General features: G+C 40.6%; 1 protein-coding gene across 1 annotated transcript; it reads right to left on the bottom strand.

Moving 5' to 3' along the window:
• Positions 1-2,463: 2,463 nt before the first annotated feature.
• PLGRKT (plasminogen receptor with a C-terminal lysine) lies at positions 2,464-14,633 on the bottom strand. The gene is made up of 5 exons (XM_089511760.1): positions 14,529-14,633; positions 11,717-11,803; positions 7,592-7,722; positions 5,027-5,136; positions 2,464-2,917 (listed from the first exon to the last, which is right to left on the bottom strand). Exons 2-5 carry the CDS (start codon positions 11,795-11,797, stop codon positions 2,796-2,798), a joined length of 444 nt encoding a protein of 147 aa, XP_089367886.1. The 5' UTR covers positions 11,798-11,803; positions 14,529-14,633; the 3' UTR covers positions 2,464-2,795.
• Positions 14,634-15,742: the final 1,109 nt, after the last annotated feature.

Here is a 15,742-nt window from a genome sequence, read left to right as displayed (position 1 = left end):
TGTAAAAGATGTCAAGATGAAGCTGAATTTTAACTTAAGACTCCTATCTCTATTTCTTGGTGGCATTTATTCAAATTATGCTTTTCAGGTTACAATAAACTCCATCCCAAATTTTTATTAACATATATTCTAAATAAGTAACTTATTTGGAAGTTACTTCAGTCATATACTAAAACAAAAAGTTTGGATTTGTCTCATCCATTCATAGTTTCCTTGTATGCTGTGTTAGGAAGAAGGGGCTTCTTTTTCCCACATTAGAAGGAATGGTGGGGAGATGAAACAAAAAATGGCAGCGATGTGCGTGTTGAACATCATCACTCTGACCTATGGTGAAGCTCCCCCCCCAGTTGTCCACTTGTGTCTTAAGTGCTGCTTTTAAAACTGTTATGTTCACCCATAATTTATATAGCTTTCTTTAGCTCATCGCATCACTGAAAAAGATGTTTGTTTTCTCACACTTTATGCAGGCTCAAAAATACTTTTGCACAGGAAACCCAGTGTTTGAAATTAAATGGAAGGCCCTAGATACACTGATGAAACGGGGTAATAATTACTTCAAAATTATTACTACAAAGACAAACACTATAGGAGCCTCAGAACTATAACTGCAACCAATATTTAAAGTAAAATTTTAGAGGTCTACTGTCAGAGAGCGGGCCTTCAGTTTCTCCGTGTCTTAACTAGCTGGCTGGCTAGAAATGTATTGCCTGCATCATCCCCCTGCCAGAAATTTTCAGCCTACTGCTCCTTCAGCTGCCCAAAGCACTCAAATAGGGCCAAAGAGAGGGAGAGTCTTGCATTTCAGAACCACTGTTTTAAGAATTAAGGCTGCTGCCACACTGCAGAATTAATGCAGTTTGACACTGCTTTTAACTGTCATGGCTCCATCCTATGAAATCCTGGGATTTGTAATTTGTTGTGGCAACAGGGCTCTCTGACAGAGAATACTATGGCCCTGTCCAGATGGGCCAAAAAGCACGTACTCAGTATGTGCTAGGGTTGCCTGGGAGCATCCTTTTCAGATGCTACTTAACCCTATTACTGTTACCCAGGTGCTTCATATAAATTTGGGTATAAATGATAGCCCTTAATGATCCCTAGATGAATTCTAATAGCCTGTCCGCCATTGCCAGCAAAATGAGAGCACATGTACACTACCTCAGTGGGAAAATTTCCATCATTAACATTTTAGAGGGTCTAGGAAGTCGCATAAGCGGATTATCATGAAGCCAGGAAGAGTAAATGTTTGCCTTTCCCAAAGCTATCGCCCCCTCCTCGAGTCTGTTGTCCAAATAGCTTAAGACTGATGCTATCAGACCCAGACATCCAGGTGAAAAGAAAGTAATTAAACACCTTTGTTTTGGCCATCAAACATCTTTGCCTCAGGCGAGGTTTTGCCCTATAAAAAGTCTAGACTTTGGCTAGTCAGTGTGCCATTTTAAAGGTCTACTTACTCCACGTCGGTCAGACCTCTGCTTTGGTAGCTGGCATCTCTGCGCAAACCCAGGTTGCGGAGCAGATTTGTCCCACAATCCCTCATCCCATTCGCTTCCCGGAGGAAGTCTACATTCTGGTACGTATCACCATTAGAAAGCCTTATACCTTTTCCAAACCTCAACCCTGATTTTCCTGTGTCTTGAATGCATGTGAGTGTGTATACGCAACAAATGTGTTTTCCCCTATTTCAATAAATTAGACATCTAGTTATTAAAATCTGTCTCAGCTCTATTTATTGGGATACCCTGGTCTCTTGGTATAAAAATCGGGAGGGCGATTTCGTAGAGTCATCGTAGCCGGCCCCCTCTTGTGATATTGACCTAATAACAATAATAAAATTCCCCTGCACGGACCCTTGGCTACAATACGTACTGAGTACGTCAAAAAGCGGTGCCCTGTCTACATGGGCGCCACCATTTTGACGTAAAGGCCACATCGTGTCCAAACAGCGCGGCTATTACGTACTGACACCGCTGAAGGGCGTTTGTGGCGCCCTTTCAGCAGCGCTGAAAGGAGCTCCAAAACTGTTGCATTTTGCCACTTCCCCAAGGCCTGAAAAAGTGGCGGATTGGGGCCTCCGGGGCTGCCGCTGTGGCAGCTCTGGCCCCGATCCGTCAGGGAAAGGGGTGGGTGCAGGCCACCCCAAAGGGGCGGTCTGTATCCCACCTATCTATCCCACAAAAAAAAAAAATCTCAGAATTCCATAGCATTGAGCCATGGCAGTTAAAGCAGTGTCAAACTACATTAATTCTGAAATGTAGTTGCAGCCTGGGTCAGATGGAAGGCAGAACATTTAGATTTTCCTACTCAGGAATAAGCAGCCTGATGTTGCTATTACTGCTGTCCAAAGTACACTTACCTGGGGATATCTCTATTTACCTGAGAATATCTCTTGACCCCAGTGCTTCCGAGTAAACAGGCATAGGTTTGCTTTGTAGGATTTTCAGAAACCAAACTAAACTAGTATTGTATTAAATCAGTTTTATTTCATAAAGCATATTACATTTAGATAGTATTCAAAGTATGTTTGCCCCCATCCAGCAAGGGTGCTGTGCATGTAGTTATCTTCTGTGATCTTACAGTAGTCCTGGCCCATGGAACCCATTTTCGAAAAAGGTCAAAACTTCGCCAGTCAGCTTTTAGTCTCTCCACTTTTGTTTCCTGTCAAACAGGTGATTGGTTACATTTTAGCCATGATGGACAAGTATTACTCACGCACTGTTGGGTCAGCTCATTTAAGTCAGTAACATGATTACAAATATGTATTTTATTCTTTCACGTATTTGTTCGCAACCAAACTATTTTTCAATAAAAAACTTGCTCTGCGCTCTCCTGGCTTTTTCAAGGCCTTCAAAAGTGATGGGTCCTTTTGGCATTTCTACTGCAGTGCATTCTGTGTCAAGTATATTCTCTGCTTCACCTTGGGGGAAAAAGAGAAAAAAGGAAAAATGACATTTTTGTCTTTCTTTGCATCAATGGTCTAAGAACAACCGCCACAAATCTGACATTAACTATGTATTGCCTCATCAAGTATTTTGTGCACTTCGGTTGGTCAAATAGAGGTATCACTGTTTTATGGATTTTGGATGTTATTTTCTGCATTTCTGAAAAAATTCTGTGGGCATCGTTTTAAAAATGGCTGCTTTGGGATGGAGGGAAAATCACATAATAACCAATATGACACGTGAGTGATCATAATATACTTATTACTGGAACTTATTTGAACACAGTTTTGTTCCACCAAAACAACCTCTTCACTGAAAAGCAAGCCACTTTTTCCAGGCTGCCTCTTAATAAAAGTAATAAGAAAACACCCTAGTGTAATGTCCCTCCCAGACATATAAAAACCACATACTGCACATATACAAAACCACACTCTTGTTCAGGTTCAGTCTTCCAAGTTCATGCTAATGGACAAATTCTCCCTCTCTCTCCCCACTGGATCACCCTGAATTTTTCTTTTTTTATACGTGTTTGCTCTGATGTTACATTTTCTTACATAATCTCTCTCTACTAGTCTATAATTATAAAGACCCTACTCATTCACCTCAAACATACATACTTTGCTCCCACCAAAGATACTCCCCACAGCTTCTCTCACCCACCCTGAGATTCCCACTATCATCCCTGGGCCCCTATATTACTCTTTCTTCCTCATACTCTCCTCCATTTTCTGCTGTTTTCCTTGCCACCATCACTGACTTTCCCAGAAATTCCAATAGCTCCCTAAGAGTGCATCTAGACTGATTGGAAAGTCCCAGATTTTGTTTCTGTTCCTTCTGATTTTATTGTTGTTGTTGTTGTGTGCCTTTAAGTCATTTCCAACTTATGGCAACTCCAAAGCAACCCTATCAAGGGGTTTTCTTGGAAAGATTTATTCAAAGGAGGTTTGCCATTGCCTGAGGCTGAGAGCATGTGGCTTGTCCAAAGTCAACCAGTGGCTGAGCTGGGAATCGAACCCTGGCCTCCAGAGTTGTAGTCCAACACACAAAGCACTACACTATGCTGGCTCTCAGATTTTATACTGGGTTAAAATAAACCAAACTGGGGATATGGTATAAAAGAATATATTCTAGAATAAACAACATGTGTATGAAGCTCAAAAATAAAATCAGAAAGAACAGGAACAAAATCTGGGATTAGTGATCTTTTAAGTCAGTCTGCATGTGCCCTACATTTTCCTAGCTTCCTACTGCTCCTGCTGATTACCAGCCACCCTCATTTGACCTGACCAAAAAACAACAAAGGGTGGCCTCTTGTTCCTTTCTTGTTTCTCCAGGAGACCTAGCCATGTGGCTATTTGCCTTCTGATTTCTGGTAACACTATTCTAGGCTTTTCTTGGCAAGATTTTTTTTCAGAGGTTTGCCATTGCCTTCCTCTTATGTTGAGAGTGTGTGACCTGCCCAAACTCACCCAGTACATTTCTATAGTGATGGGCATTCAAATCCTGGTCTTCCACAGTCCTAGTCCAACACTCAAACCACAACACTATGTTGTTGTTGTTGTTTCATGCCTTCAGTCACATCCGCTTATGATTACCCTCAGTTGAACCTTTCGAACCTATCACAGGGTTTTCTTTGCAAGATTTGTTCCGAGGGGATTTGCCATTGCCTTCCTCTTAGGCTTATAAACTGCTCAGTGTCACCCAGTGGATTTTCATGACTGAGTGGGGATTCGACCCTGTTCTCCAAAGTCATAGTCCAACACTCAAACCACTACACCATGCTGGTGCAACCCCACACTGGCACAACCCCACATTGGCTCCTAATGTTGGCATGCTTAAAACTTACAGCTGTTCACCCTGCACCCTTGGCCCACCACCATCCCCCATTATTCAGCTTGCACCTCCTCATATTAATTTTCCAAAGTTTTGGAGCTCAGAGTTTGTGAGGAGAAATGAATAGGACCTCACTTTGAAGCAGCTGCATTTAAAAAAATAATGTAAGGTATCTGCAGCTGTCAGCAGTTGTATTGCCAGACACTTGTACACACAGACACACCATGTTTAAGGTACGTAGAAATACTCACACTTCATTCTTTGCAGGAATGATCCATAACCCATATCATATTGATAGGCAAGTATAAAACCTAAAGGAACCATTGGAAGAAAGAGTGCAGGATTCTTCTTTTTAAGTGCCCTATTTGGAAAACAAACATTGAGAATCAAATACCAACAACCATAAACTCCATGCTCTAATTACATTGCTAGCTTAAGTATCTTTGTAAATGACGTAATTACATCATAAGTGTACCTTTATTACTCATTAGTTATGAAGGATCTGTTTTCTGTCAGCTTTAGACATACAAAATATACCCTCTTTACACGAGTTATGTATCAGTAGATTTGCAGGGTCAGATGTATACATACAAACAAGTGCCAGCAAAATTATGTCTAATCGGATGCACTACATATAATCTTTCTAGGTTAAGGACAACTCTGCCACTGGTATTCTAGATCTGCAGTTTGTCCTTGTGGAGAGATCTATGTCTGTTTAGAATTTTGCAAATATAATTCTTTTGTTAACAGCATCAACAAAGAGGCACAATCTGTTCTTTGTCCTCCCACAATAAACTTCATATATATTCTTTGAGACATGTGGGCAGTGAAAATCCATTTTAAAAAAACAAAAGCAATTGAGTGTTTAAAATACTGATTGCCTTCATTTTTCTATCAGTCACCCAATCTCACTTATTTTGTAAATGATTTAAAGAGCAGTAAGGATGCTTGGGTGGGGGATATTTATATAGCTGCAAAAAACCCCATAAGATCCTTCACAGATTTTGCATAAAACACCCTCACAAGTTGTTATGCTTTATAAAGTCCCTCGTGGATCTCTTAGAATAAAGTCTATCTTATCAGTACTCATCAGTTCTTTTCTTGTGTACAATTGATCTTTGAACATAGCTAGTGAGCCTCATGAATAAATCAGAAAATAAAAATTATTAAGATCCTATTATGGTTGAGATCCAAACAGCAATTTTAAGACATTCTGTTGAAATTGGTGGGATGCTTCTAGAGTGTTTTGCAACTGTGTGTTTTAAGCTCAATAGAATCATACTTCATTGAGAAGAAATATCAAAGGAGGGAAAGGGAGAGGCTGTGTATTTAAAAGTTTACTGAGACTGGAGATTTAATCAAAAACAAAGCCTATTCACTGTCCTCTACTGAGAAGGTGTTTCCCCAAAATCTCATCTGCAATCCTGAGTTCAGCAAGTTTATGTAGTAAGTCCCATTGATCTCAATAGGACAGAGTTCATTTCTACATGGCTATAAAACATACTGCCTCTCTTATCTACTGAATAACTGGAACCAATAGAATCCCGAGGGACTCTTATAGGACATATGTACAGCCTGATCTTACACCATGTTTACTTGGAAGAAGTCACGACATTCAGTAGGGGTTATTAAGTTTTCGTAGGGTTGGTAGTCTAAGGCCCAATTTCTATGTGTTACTCACACAAGGAGTAACTTTTTGGACTTGTGCCACTTCCTCACATAGGTTAAGAAACAGAGAGTAGTTCTTTCTGAGGCTATCAGATATTAGTTACTATTACAAGGAGCTCTTGAGTTATTATTTTGACTTTGATGATATTTATCTTCTGAAATAAATTCTCCATGCATGCAAAAAGATTCAGTGTAAAAGTTCTCAATAGGAACATGTAAGGCCTCCCAAACAACAACACAGCAATATAGATGACATCTTGTATGAAATGTAGATACAGTCAGCCCTTCATATACACAGATTCCAGCATACATGGTTTGAAAATGTTCCAACAAAGTATAAATTTACCTTGATATTCCATTTTTTATAAGGGACATCATGTTGCTATGTCATTGTATTTAATGAGACTTGAGCATACATGGATTTTGTTATACACGGGGATCTTGGAACCAAACCCCAGCGTATAACAAGGGTCCACTGTATAAGACTTCAACATCTGTCTGATAGTGCTGTCATTATCATTAGTACCAAGTGGCAAAAACACCAGAACTCAGCTGTTATTTTTGCTAGCATTTACATCAAGATTGAACAACTATTACCTTCCAAACGCTATGGGACTGAAGCTGCCATCTGTTCTAACCAGCATCTGAGGGATTCTGGGAGTTGCAGTCCAACAACATTTGGAGGGACACAGGATATAGCCATACTGCACAACAAGAGCTGCCATGACCCCATTTTATGGATTAAGTCCTGGGGTTTGTAGATTGCTGAGATACAAAGAAGTCTCCATTGGAGAGCTTTAGTGCCTGTCTGTAAAGAACTCTAATTACCACCTTAAACTACAAACTCCAGGACTCCATAGAATGGAGCTATGGAAGCTTAAAATCATATCAAAGTGCTATACATCTATAGTGTGGACACACCCACAGTTGCCTACCCAAGGAATTTTATTTATCTTATTATTATCTGAATTTTTTCTATAGACTGCCCTGTACCATTCTAGGATGTGATTGACATACTCAGTAGGTAAGCTTGTATTTGCTAGTTAGTGTACACTTCATCTGAGAACATGGGGAAGAGAGAAAGAACAAAACTGTTTTTTAACCTCCCCCCCCCCAATATTTAGAAAACAATAGTAATAATTCCATACCCAACTGTTAGACCCACAGCAGCAAGCCCAGAGAAAGTTCCAAAATACTTGAGAAATTCCCGTGTCCAAGCAATCTGCATAGCCATCTGCCTCTCTCGCATTTGGTTTTGCATCAGGAGTTGCCGTTCCAGCTGAATGTAAAGAAGAAGAAAATATATTTTATTCACAAATGAAATAGTTTTCTTACAAAGCAGTTGTGTTCACTACATATTGCTGGAGGGATTTCTGAAACACTGCAGTTTACACTCATATCACAAACTAGTGCTTGGGTTTTATTGTGCATTGGATCAGGTGAACACAGTCCCTCTTATGTGATGAATATGTAACAGAGGAGTTTGGTTTATTGTTGTGTGCCTTGGTGACCCTAAAGAGACCCTATCACTGGGTTTTCTTGGCAGATTTGTTCAAAGGGGGTTTGCCATTGCCTCCCTTTGAGACTGACAGAGCATGAGTTGCCCAAGGTCACCCAGTGGGTTTCTGTGGTCAAGCGGGGATTTGAACCCTGGTCTACAGAGTCACAGTCTGATGCTCAAACCACTACACCACACTGGCTCTTCTTCTGCTTTAGTGCGCTATAAAAAAATTATTGGCATAATCAACCATTCTCTAACTAAGGTAAGACATTGTGTATAGTCGGCCCTCCAAATCTACAGTTTTTTTATCCATGGATTCAACTATCCAAGGCTTGAAAATATTTTTTAAAAAGCATACAAAGTCCCACTGTATGTTCAAACAAGAAAATCTGTCATTATAAAGAAAGGGATATAATCTAATGGCCTGAATATTTTTAGTACAATCTTGCTTTAAAAAAAAACCTGGCAGAATATGCAAGGTAATGTTTTTTGCCTAAAGCAATTAAAAATACAGTTAAAAGGGATTGTTAAGAAATTTTAAACTCTCAGTTCTCACTTCTATTCCTGCATTATATTTTAGCACACTCTTTTGCACAAACTTTCTTATCTAGTAGTATTATATTTAATCATCAAAATAACTTTCAGAGATTAAAAAATAACATTTTTTCACTTTGTGGTATGACAATGGTATGAAACAGAGCTACAATTCCTGCCATCCCATATTAGATTATGTGCAAATGCACATTTTCACATTTGACAGAAGTATTATTAAGTGCTAAAATATATATACATGAAAAATATTGGGGCTATCTGCACTGGCAATTACCAATTCTCTGCATTTACTCTGGCCAATTATTATAAAGTAACATTGAATTTTAAAGAAACACAGCCATTTTTTTTGGTTTGTTTGTTTTCAAGCCTAGAAATGACATTATGCTGTACAATATTCAAGGTGGGTTTGAAAAGCCTGGACCAAATTATGATTGCATTAATAGAAGCATTGTCTTTCCACCAAAGGGGAATGGATGGAAAAGAGGGAAGGAAGCATTCCCCGTCCACCACATTTGTGGGTGTTGGTGAGGAAATCAGCACAACAATACAATGGTTATGAAAAGCAGTAAGATGAATTTGCTATTCATATTTGTATTCTTCTTCTTATATTTCTATCAGACAGTTAACTATGAGGATCTATTATAGGAAATTAGATATTCCCATTTCCTCAAGGAAGATGTTTTAAATTTCACATGCCATACACACACTTATGTCAAAAGCTTCATTCTCCACCATTAGAAGTTACCAGACGGTCACTGTCTACTGTCAGATGAAGCTAACAGCTACGTGTGAAACCAATGTAATTACTACTAACAGGCTTTTGATAGTCAGGAAACAGGAAATTATTAATAAGCACGTCTTCTCTCTTACTTGCAGGACAATGATGGCTATGTTTAACCATAACCCAAGTGAAAATCTTTGTCTGATGATTAACAATTAAAGTCTACTTAACTGATGGAAGTGAAAAATGCATAGTTAAAAAATTAAAATACATAAAAGTGACACCTGGAGATCTAAGTTAATAGATGTTAAGACACCCAGGAACAATTACCTTTGGGTTGACTCTAGACTTAGTCATACTTGGAGCTGAATACTGAAATGAATGCAAAACAATATGCATGACTAATATATGTCCCTCTGTGTTTTCTACAAGTATGATTAGGCCAGGATCCTGTGGGGTACCCCTACTAGAACCTCTATTTCCACCAGGATCAGGGATCTCTTCTCTTTCTTGCAGTCCCCCTTCGCTCTAAAACCTAGTCCAGAGTGCTATGATATGCTCTGGAGCAGACATTGAAAGCTACAGAAGATTGCTGTGAGAACTGGAAGCGAAGAAAATCCCAATTCCACTTGAGTTTGATACACAGAAATACACCATTAGATATAAATAAATAAATCTGCATCTAATCCCAAAACTGTCTGTAAAGGAATAAAAGAAACATTTTCCAAATTAGTATGACACCTCTGTCTAGCATTAGTTGAGATTCTGATCCTTGATTCATCACATCCATATATAACAGTAAACCTCCCATCCCAATGGATCTCAGGATGTACAGTCGGCCCTTCTTATACACGGATTTTTTATACACGGATTTAAGCATACGCGGTTTGAAAATGTTCCAAAAAAGTATACATTTACCTTGATGTTCCATTTTTTTATTAGGGACACCATTTTGCTATGTCACTATACTCAATGGGACTTGAGCATACACGGATTTTGTTATACACGGGGGATCTTGGAACCAAACCCCAGCGTATAACAAGGATCCACTGTATTGAAATCCATTTACACAAGGATGCAAAGCCTGTACAGAATGAACAGGAGAGAGCCAACATGCTACAGGGTTGGCTCACTACATTTTGCAGTGACAAAAGGAATATATTCCATGCACAAACATATGTCCCTACAACAATTACAACAGAATCTAAAAATCACCTAACCATACTACTGCATTTACAGGGTAGTACCCCAGTGGCACAAGTAGGTTCAATTGTTACATTTGTATCCCAACCCTTATGCGTCACAAGTACTCATTACAATTGCAATTGCAAAAAATCACACCAGTCTTCCAAAAATGCAGTGAAATATCAAATAGCTCAATTGTGACACTCACAGTATGGCCATGAAACTCTCTCAGCCTGTCCACGCTCAAAAGAGTTCTTGAAAAACCAGCCCGCTATTTTAAGAGCAGAATACCAATGCAATAAACATTCACAAGGTTATTTTATAGGCACACAAACTTAAGTCTGGGTCATACCTTCCTTTCTCTGAACAGGTGAGCCTCATGCAACAGTCAGTTCAAGCTTATACACCCTACACTCCTTTCCTTTATCTTTATTGAACTTGACAGAAAAGCTAATTATATTATTATCTTATATCTTGGTTAGAAAGCAGCACAAAGATCATGCCTGTCTATACACACATTAAAAAGTAGATAAAACAATTCAACAGGCAAAGATTGGCAGTAATCTATCACAGCAGTACTGCAATAGAAGTTTAACAATGCTCCCTTTGAGACCAGAACTGCAGCCACACTTGCAAAACCAGCACAGCTCTGGTGCCACAGTAAGATACAAATGCCAGAATTTCATCCCATGGAGCTGTGGCAGTTAAAGTGATATCAAACCAGATTATTTCTGCAGCCTTAAAGTACAATAAGTCAAGGCTTGAATTAATTTACATTTGTGGATTTTTTTTTTTTAAAGACAATGACCAAGAGTCTGCATCAGAGGCTATGATGCCTAACTTTACAGTGATATAGTGATGTCTCTGGCATGATACTCAGCCCTTCCTGGTACACAATGGGGCAAAGCACACATTGAAAATACTATGGTGCGATGATGCAATTCAACTTTTCATCATTGTATATTGGTTTATGATATTGTAACTTCCCAACAGAATGCCAGTTACTGTTTGTTGGATTCCCAATGGAAATTATCCTGGGCCTAAAGAGTGGTCCTCAAATCTCATTAATTCATTACATATTGGACAGGATCAGTAGTGTAAGTCCCCCACCCTGGGAAGTCCTCTATGGCAGGTTTATGGCACCAGAGATGGCTTGTGAGGGCAGGGCATTAGATACTGAAGCCCACTGTTGGATCTTGCCCTTGTTCTTAAAATATTTCAAAATGTAAATGAAGAAAATGAAAATGCACTAGCCAATTCAGCAAATATTTCCACAATCACTTCACTGTTAAGTTCTCCATTATAAAAACCAACCTGAAGCCGAGAGTTCATAAGCATGAACTCCTGTTGACTCTTGAGGTTTTCATTTATAGACTTGGAAAAGATGAATCCCATTTTGACCTGAAAGGATATAACCATGAGTATTTCAGGTACAGTCTTTCTTTCATTAAGATTGAGAACTGAAAATAAAATATACCAAGGTTGCAAAGATTTAGAGAACATTTCTTTCTTGTGTGCCTTCAAGTCATTTCTCACTTATGGCAACCCTAAAGAGAACCTATCATGGGGTTTTCTTGGCAAGATATGTTCAGAGGAGGTTTGCCATTGCCTTCTCCTGAGGCTGAGAGAGTGTGACTTGCCAAAGATCACCCATAAGGCTGAGCTGGGAATTGAACATTGGTTTCCAAAGTCATAGTCTGACACTATAGGCTTGCTGTGAAGGTACTCAATTTGCAGGATTTTAAAATGTATTATTATTATTATTATTATTATTATTATTGTTCAGTAGGAAGAATACAGAAGTTAAAGGAGCATGGAAAATATGTTACCGAGAGTATCTGAGTATGTGTGGATGAGATAGCTTTTTTATTTTATCAGTTACTATGTTTAAATCCCATCTTTCTATCAAATATGGAGCTAAACCCAGACAGAAATAGTACAAGTCCTCCATGCCTGAATTATTAAAGATTAAGACCTCCAAAGAGTATATACTGTACTATCTTCTCAAATTTGTTTGGTGGGGAATGGGGATAGGGCCTTCTTGGTAGCTGCTCCCGGACTTTGGAGCTTCCTTTCTAGAGAGGCTAAAAGCTCATTCAGACATCAGTTTTTTAGTGCGGCGATGAAATAATCTCACTCATGCTTTCAGGGTTTGTTATTCACACTATGACTCTTATCAGCGAAGGAGATTGGGAGTTTAACCTGTGAATATCCTGGGAAAATTGTGTAGTTATGCAAAAAGATTTTACATGACGTCGCACAAAACCCGCCATTAAAGTGGTCACGAAGAAGCATTAACGTGTATCTTTTTACTTTGGGGATTTCAGCGACAATGCATTTCCGACAACACTTTATTTGCACAACTGTGTGTGATAATCATTCGCGCAATGGCTCGCCATTTTTGCTTTATTTACAGGATGCTATAAATGCGCTTTAATCTCTAATGCCAAAATTAGCCCTAGTGTGATAAACTCCTATGGAACTGCATCTCTGCAAGTTCAGTTGCTCACACATGTCAGCACTCGCATAAAGATGGTGTCGACGATGCCAATGTATTTGCAGCACATTCAAGGCATGCAGTTTTATTCTGGATTATCCCAGGTTTATTCTCTTTGGTTATTCACACAGCCGAGGATCTGAATCTTTTAGAAAAATTCGGAAAAAAGTCCGACATTGATTATCCTGAGCTAAGTGGGGGTTTTTTGGCAGCCCCCCAAAAACTTAATCGGATGCATTCGAAATGCATGTCAACAACAAAGCTTCAACCCAGATTATGTTCACTGTCTGAATAGTTCCTAAAATGAGTACCTACATACTGCCTTTCTGCTGGCAAGTAAAAACATTCCTATTCTGTTTGGCTTTTAGGATTTGACTGGGATAGCTTCAAATGGTGTGCTGCAATTGTGGTCTTATTATATATTTATTTATTTATGGTATTTATACCCCACCCTTCAGTCCTAAAGACTCCCAGAGCATCTTACAGTTATTGTGGTTTGAGCTCTGGATGATAGGAGTTTATCACAAGGGAGGGAAGCAACCCAAATCCCGTGCATAAATAGGGTTTAAACCCAGGAAAATCCCACAAGAGCAGGATTGTTTTCAGATGACATTGCTTGAATTAAGCAATAACCGTGACAGTAACCTGTGCAAAACCCGGCAAAACTGCACCGCTTTTTAACTTCGGGAAATTCAGTTTATGCCTGGGATTTGGGCGCTTTGCCTCCTGTGTGATAACCTCCTATGACTCTGGAGACTGGGGTTCAAATCCCAAATTCACCATGGGAACTCAACGGTTGATCTTGGGCAAACCCACACTCTCTCAGCCTCAGAGGAAGACAAAAGCAAGCCCTCTCTGTGACATCCCCCCCCCCCCAACCAGCTTTAATAGCCTGAGAGGCCTCAGGAGTAAATGATAAATATAGCTGGGCAGCATGTCAATAACAACACAAGGGCAATGCCACCAGAGGGAAAACACATGGAGGAGTTCAGGAGGCATGGAATAATAACTGGGATTTGTAGGCTTCCTCCCTAGAGGTATTGCCCACAGGGAGACCCCAATGTCCCAAACCCTGTCCAAACCTCTTAGGGGGGATCCACACTATCTTTCCCTCCATGGCTTTGTCCTCCTTCCTTTCCACATTCCTGGAGCCCTTTGGCTGCATTTACACTGCAGAAACAATGCAGTTTGACACCACTTTAAGAGCCACAGCTCCATCCTAGGGATCTGTAGCTTGTTTTGGTGAGGCAGAGACAGCTAAAGACCTTTGCAAGACTACAAATCCCAGGACCCCATAAGGTGGAGTGACAGCCTTCAAAGTGGTCTCAAACTGCATTATTCCCACAGTGTAGACGCCCCTTTTATAAAAAAATGGTGTAGAGTCAGTAGGTAGACCATGCCACAAGGCCTCTCTACCTACTTCATCCCACAAACTAACTGTTTTCGAGTTAAGTTTTTGGCTGGATCCCGCCCTGCTTTTGCTGCTGCTGCTGCTTCCCATGCGGTGACACGTGTCAGGCCGTTCCCACGTTCCCTTGCGGGTCTGAGGCTCAGGGAGGGGGCAGAGGGACGGGGCTTGGTCGCAGGGGCTCCCCAGGGGCCCAAACCCACTCCTGGCCCCCTTCTTACCGGCCCTGGGCTCTGGGAGGCTCGGGGAAGGCCCTCCAGGAGCAGCAGCAGGAGGAGGAGGAGCCAGGGCTCCTGGAAAAGCCTCCCCTTTGGAGGCAGAACCACCTTGGAGGCCTCCCTCAAGAGGAGAGAGGGGCTGGGGCCAGGAGGAAGGAAGGAAGGAAGGAAGGAAGGCAAGAGAAAAAGGAAGGAAGGGAGGGACAGAAAAAAGAGAGGAAAAGAAGAAAAAGAAAGAAAAGAGAAGGAACGGGAAAGAAGGGAGGGAGGAAAGGCAAGATAAGGAAGGAATAAAGAGGGAAAGGAAGGAAGGAAGAAAAAGAAAGAAAGAGGGAGGAAGAGAGGAAGGGAAGAAAGGAGGAAGAGAAAGAGAAAATAATAATAATAATAATAATAATAATAATAAATTTTTATTTATATACCGCCCTGTGGCGAACCAATCCGGGCGGTTTACAGCATTAAAATAACATACAGCATAAAAACAATTTATTTCCCTCCCCCCTTAAAAAGTTATTAAACAACATATCTAATTTAAAACCACAATAACTAGTTAAAATAACAATAAATTAAACAAAATAATACCAACCAATAAGCCACTGCAACTTCAGTTCTAAAGAAAAGGGGGCTTTGGAGACATTACTGAGGAGGGGGAAATCCTAAGATCCTGAGGCCGGGATATTTCAGTCTGGGAAGGCCTGCCTGAAGAGATCCGTCTTGACAGCCTTTTTGAAGCTGTCCAAAGATGTTAATTGACGGATCTCATCCGGCAGGCCGTTCCAGAGCCTAGGGGCGACGACAGAGAAAGCCCTCCAGGAGGTCGCCGCAAGCCTCGATTTTTGAGGCTGCAACAAGTTCCTCCCAGAGGACCAGAGAGCGCGGGGAGGATTGTATGGGAAGAGGCGGTCTCTGAGATAGCTTGGACCCAAGCCATTTAGGGCTTTAAAGGTAATAACCAACACCTTGTACTGGGCCCGGAAACCAATAGGCAGCCAGTGGAGGGACCTCAAAACCGGAGTGATATGGTCCCTTCTGGATGTTCCTGACACAAGCCTGGCTGCCGTGTTTTGAACCAGCTGTAGTTTCCGAACCAGGCACAAGGGTAGCCCCATGTAGAGCGCATTACAGAAGTCAAGGCGTGAGGTTACCAGCGCGTGCACAACTGTCTCGAGATCCCTTACTTCCAGAAAAGGGCGCAGCTGGCGTATCAGCCAAAGCTG

Source organism: Sceloporus occidentalis, unplaced genomic scaffold, assembly GCF_023333645.1.
Source record: "Sceloporus occidentalis isolate IW3139 unplaced genomic scaffold, rSceOcc1.0.p SCAF_1, whole genome shotgun sequence".
NCBI lineage: Eukaryota > Metazoa > Chordata > Lepidosauria > Squamata > Phrynosomatidae > Sceloporus > Sceloporus occidentalis.
Note: the sequence above shows the minus strand (reverse complement) of the source record. Positions and strands in the feature narration are given on the sequence as shown.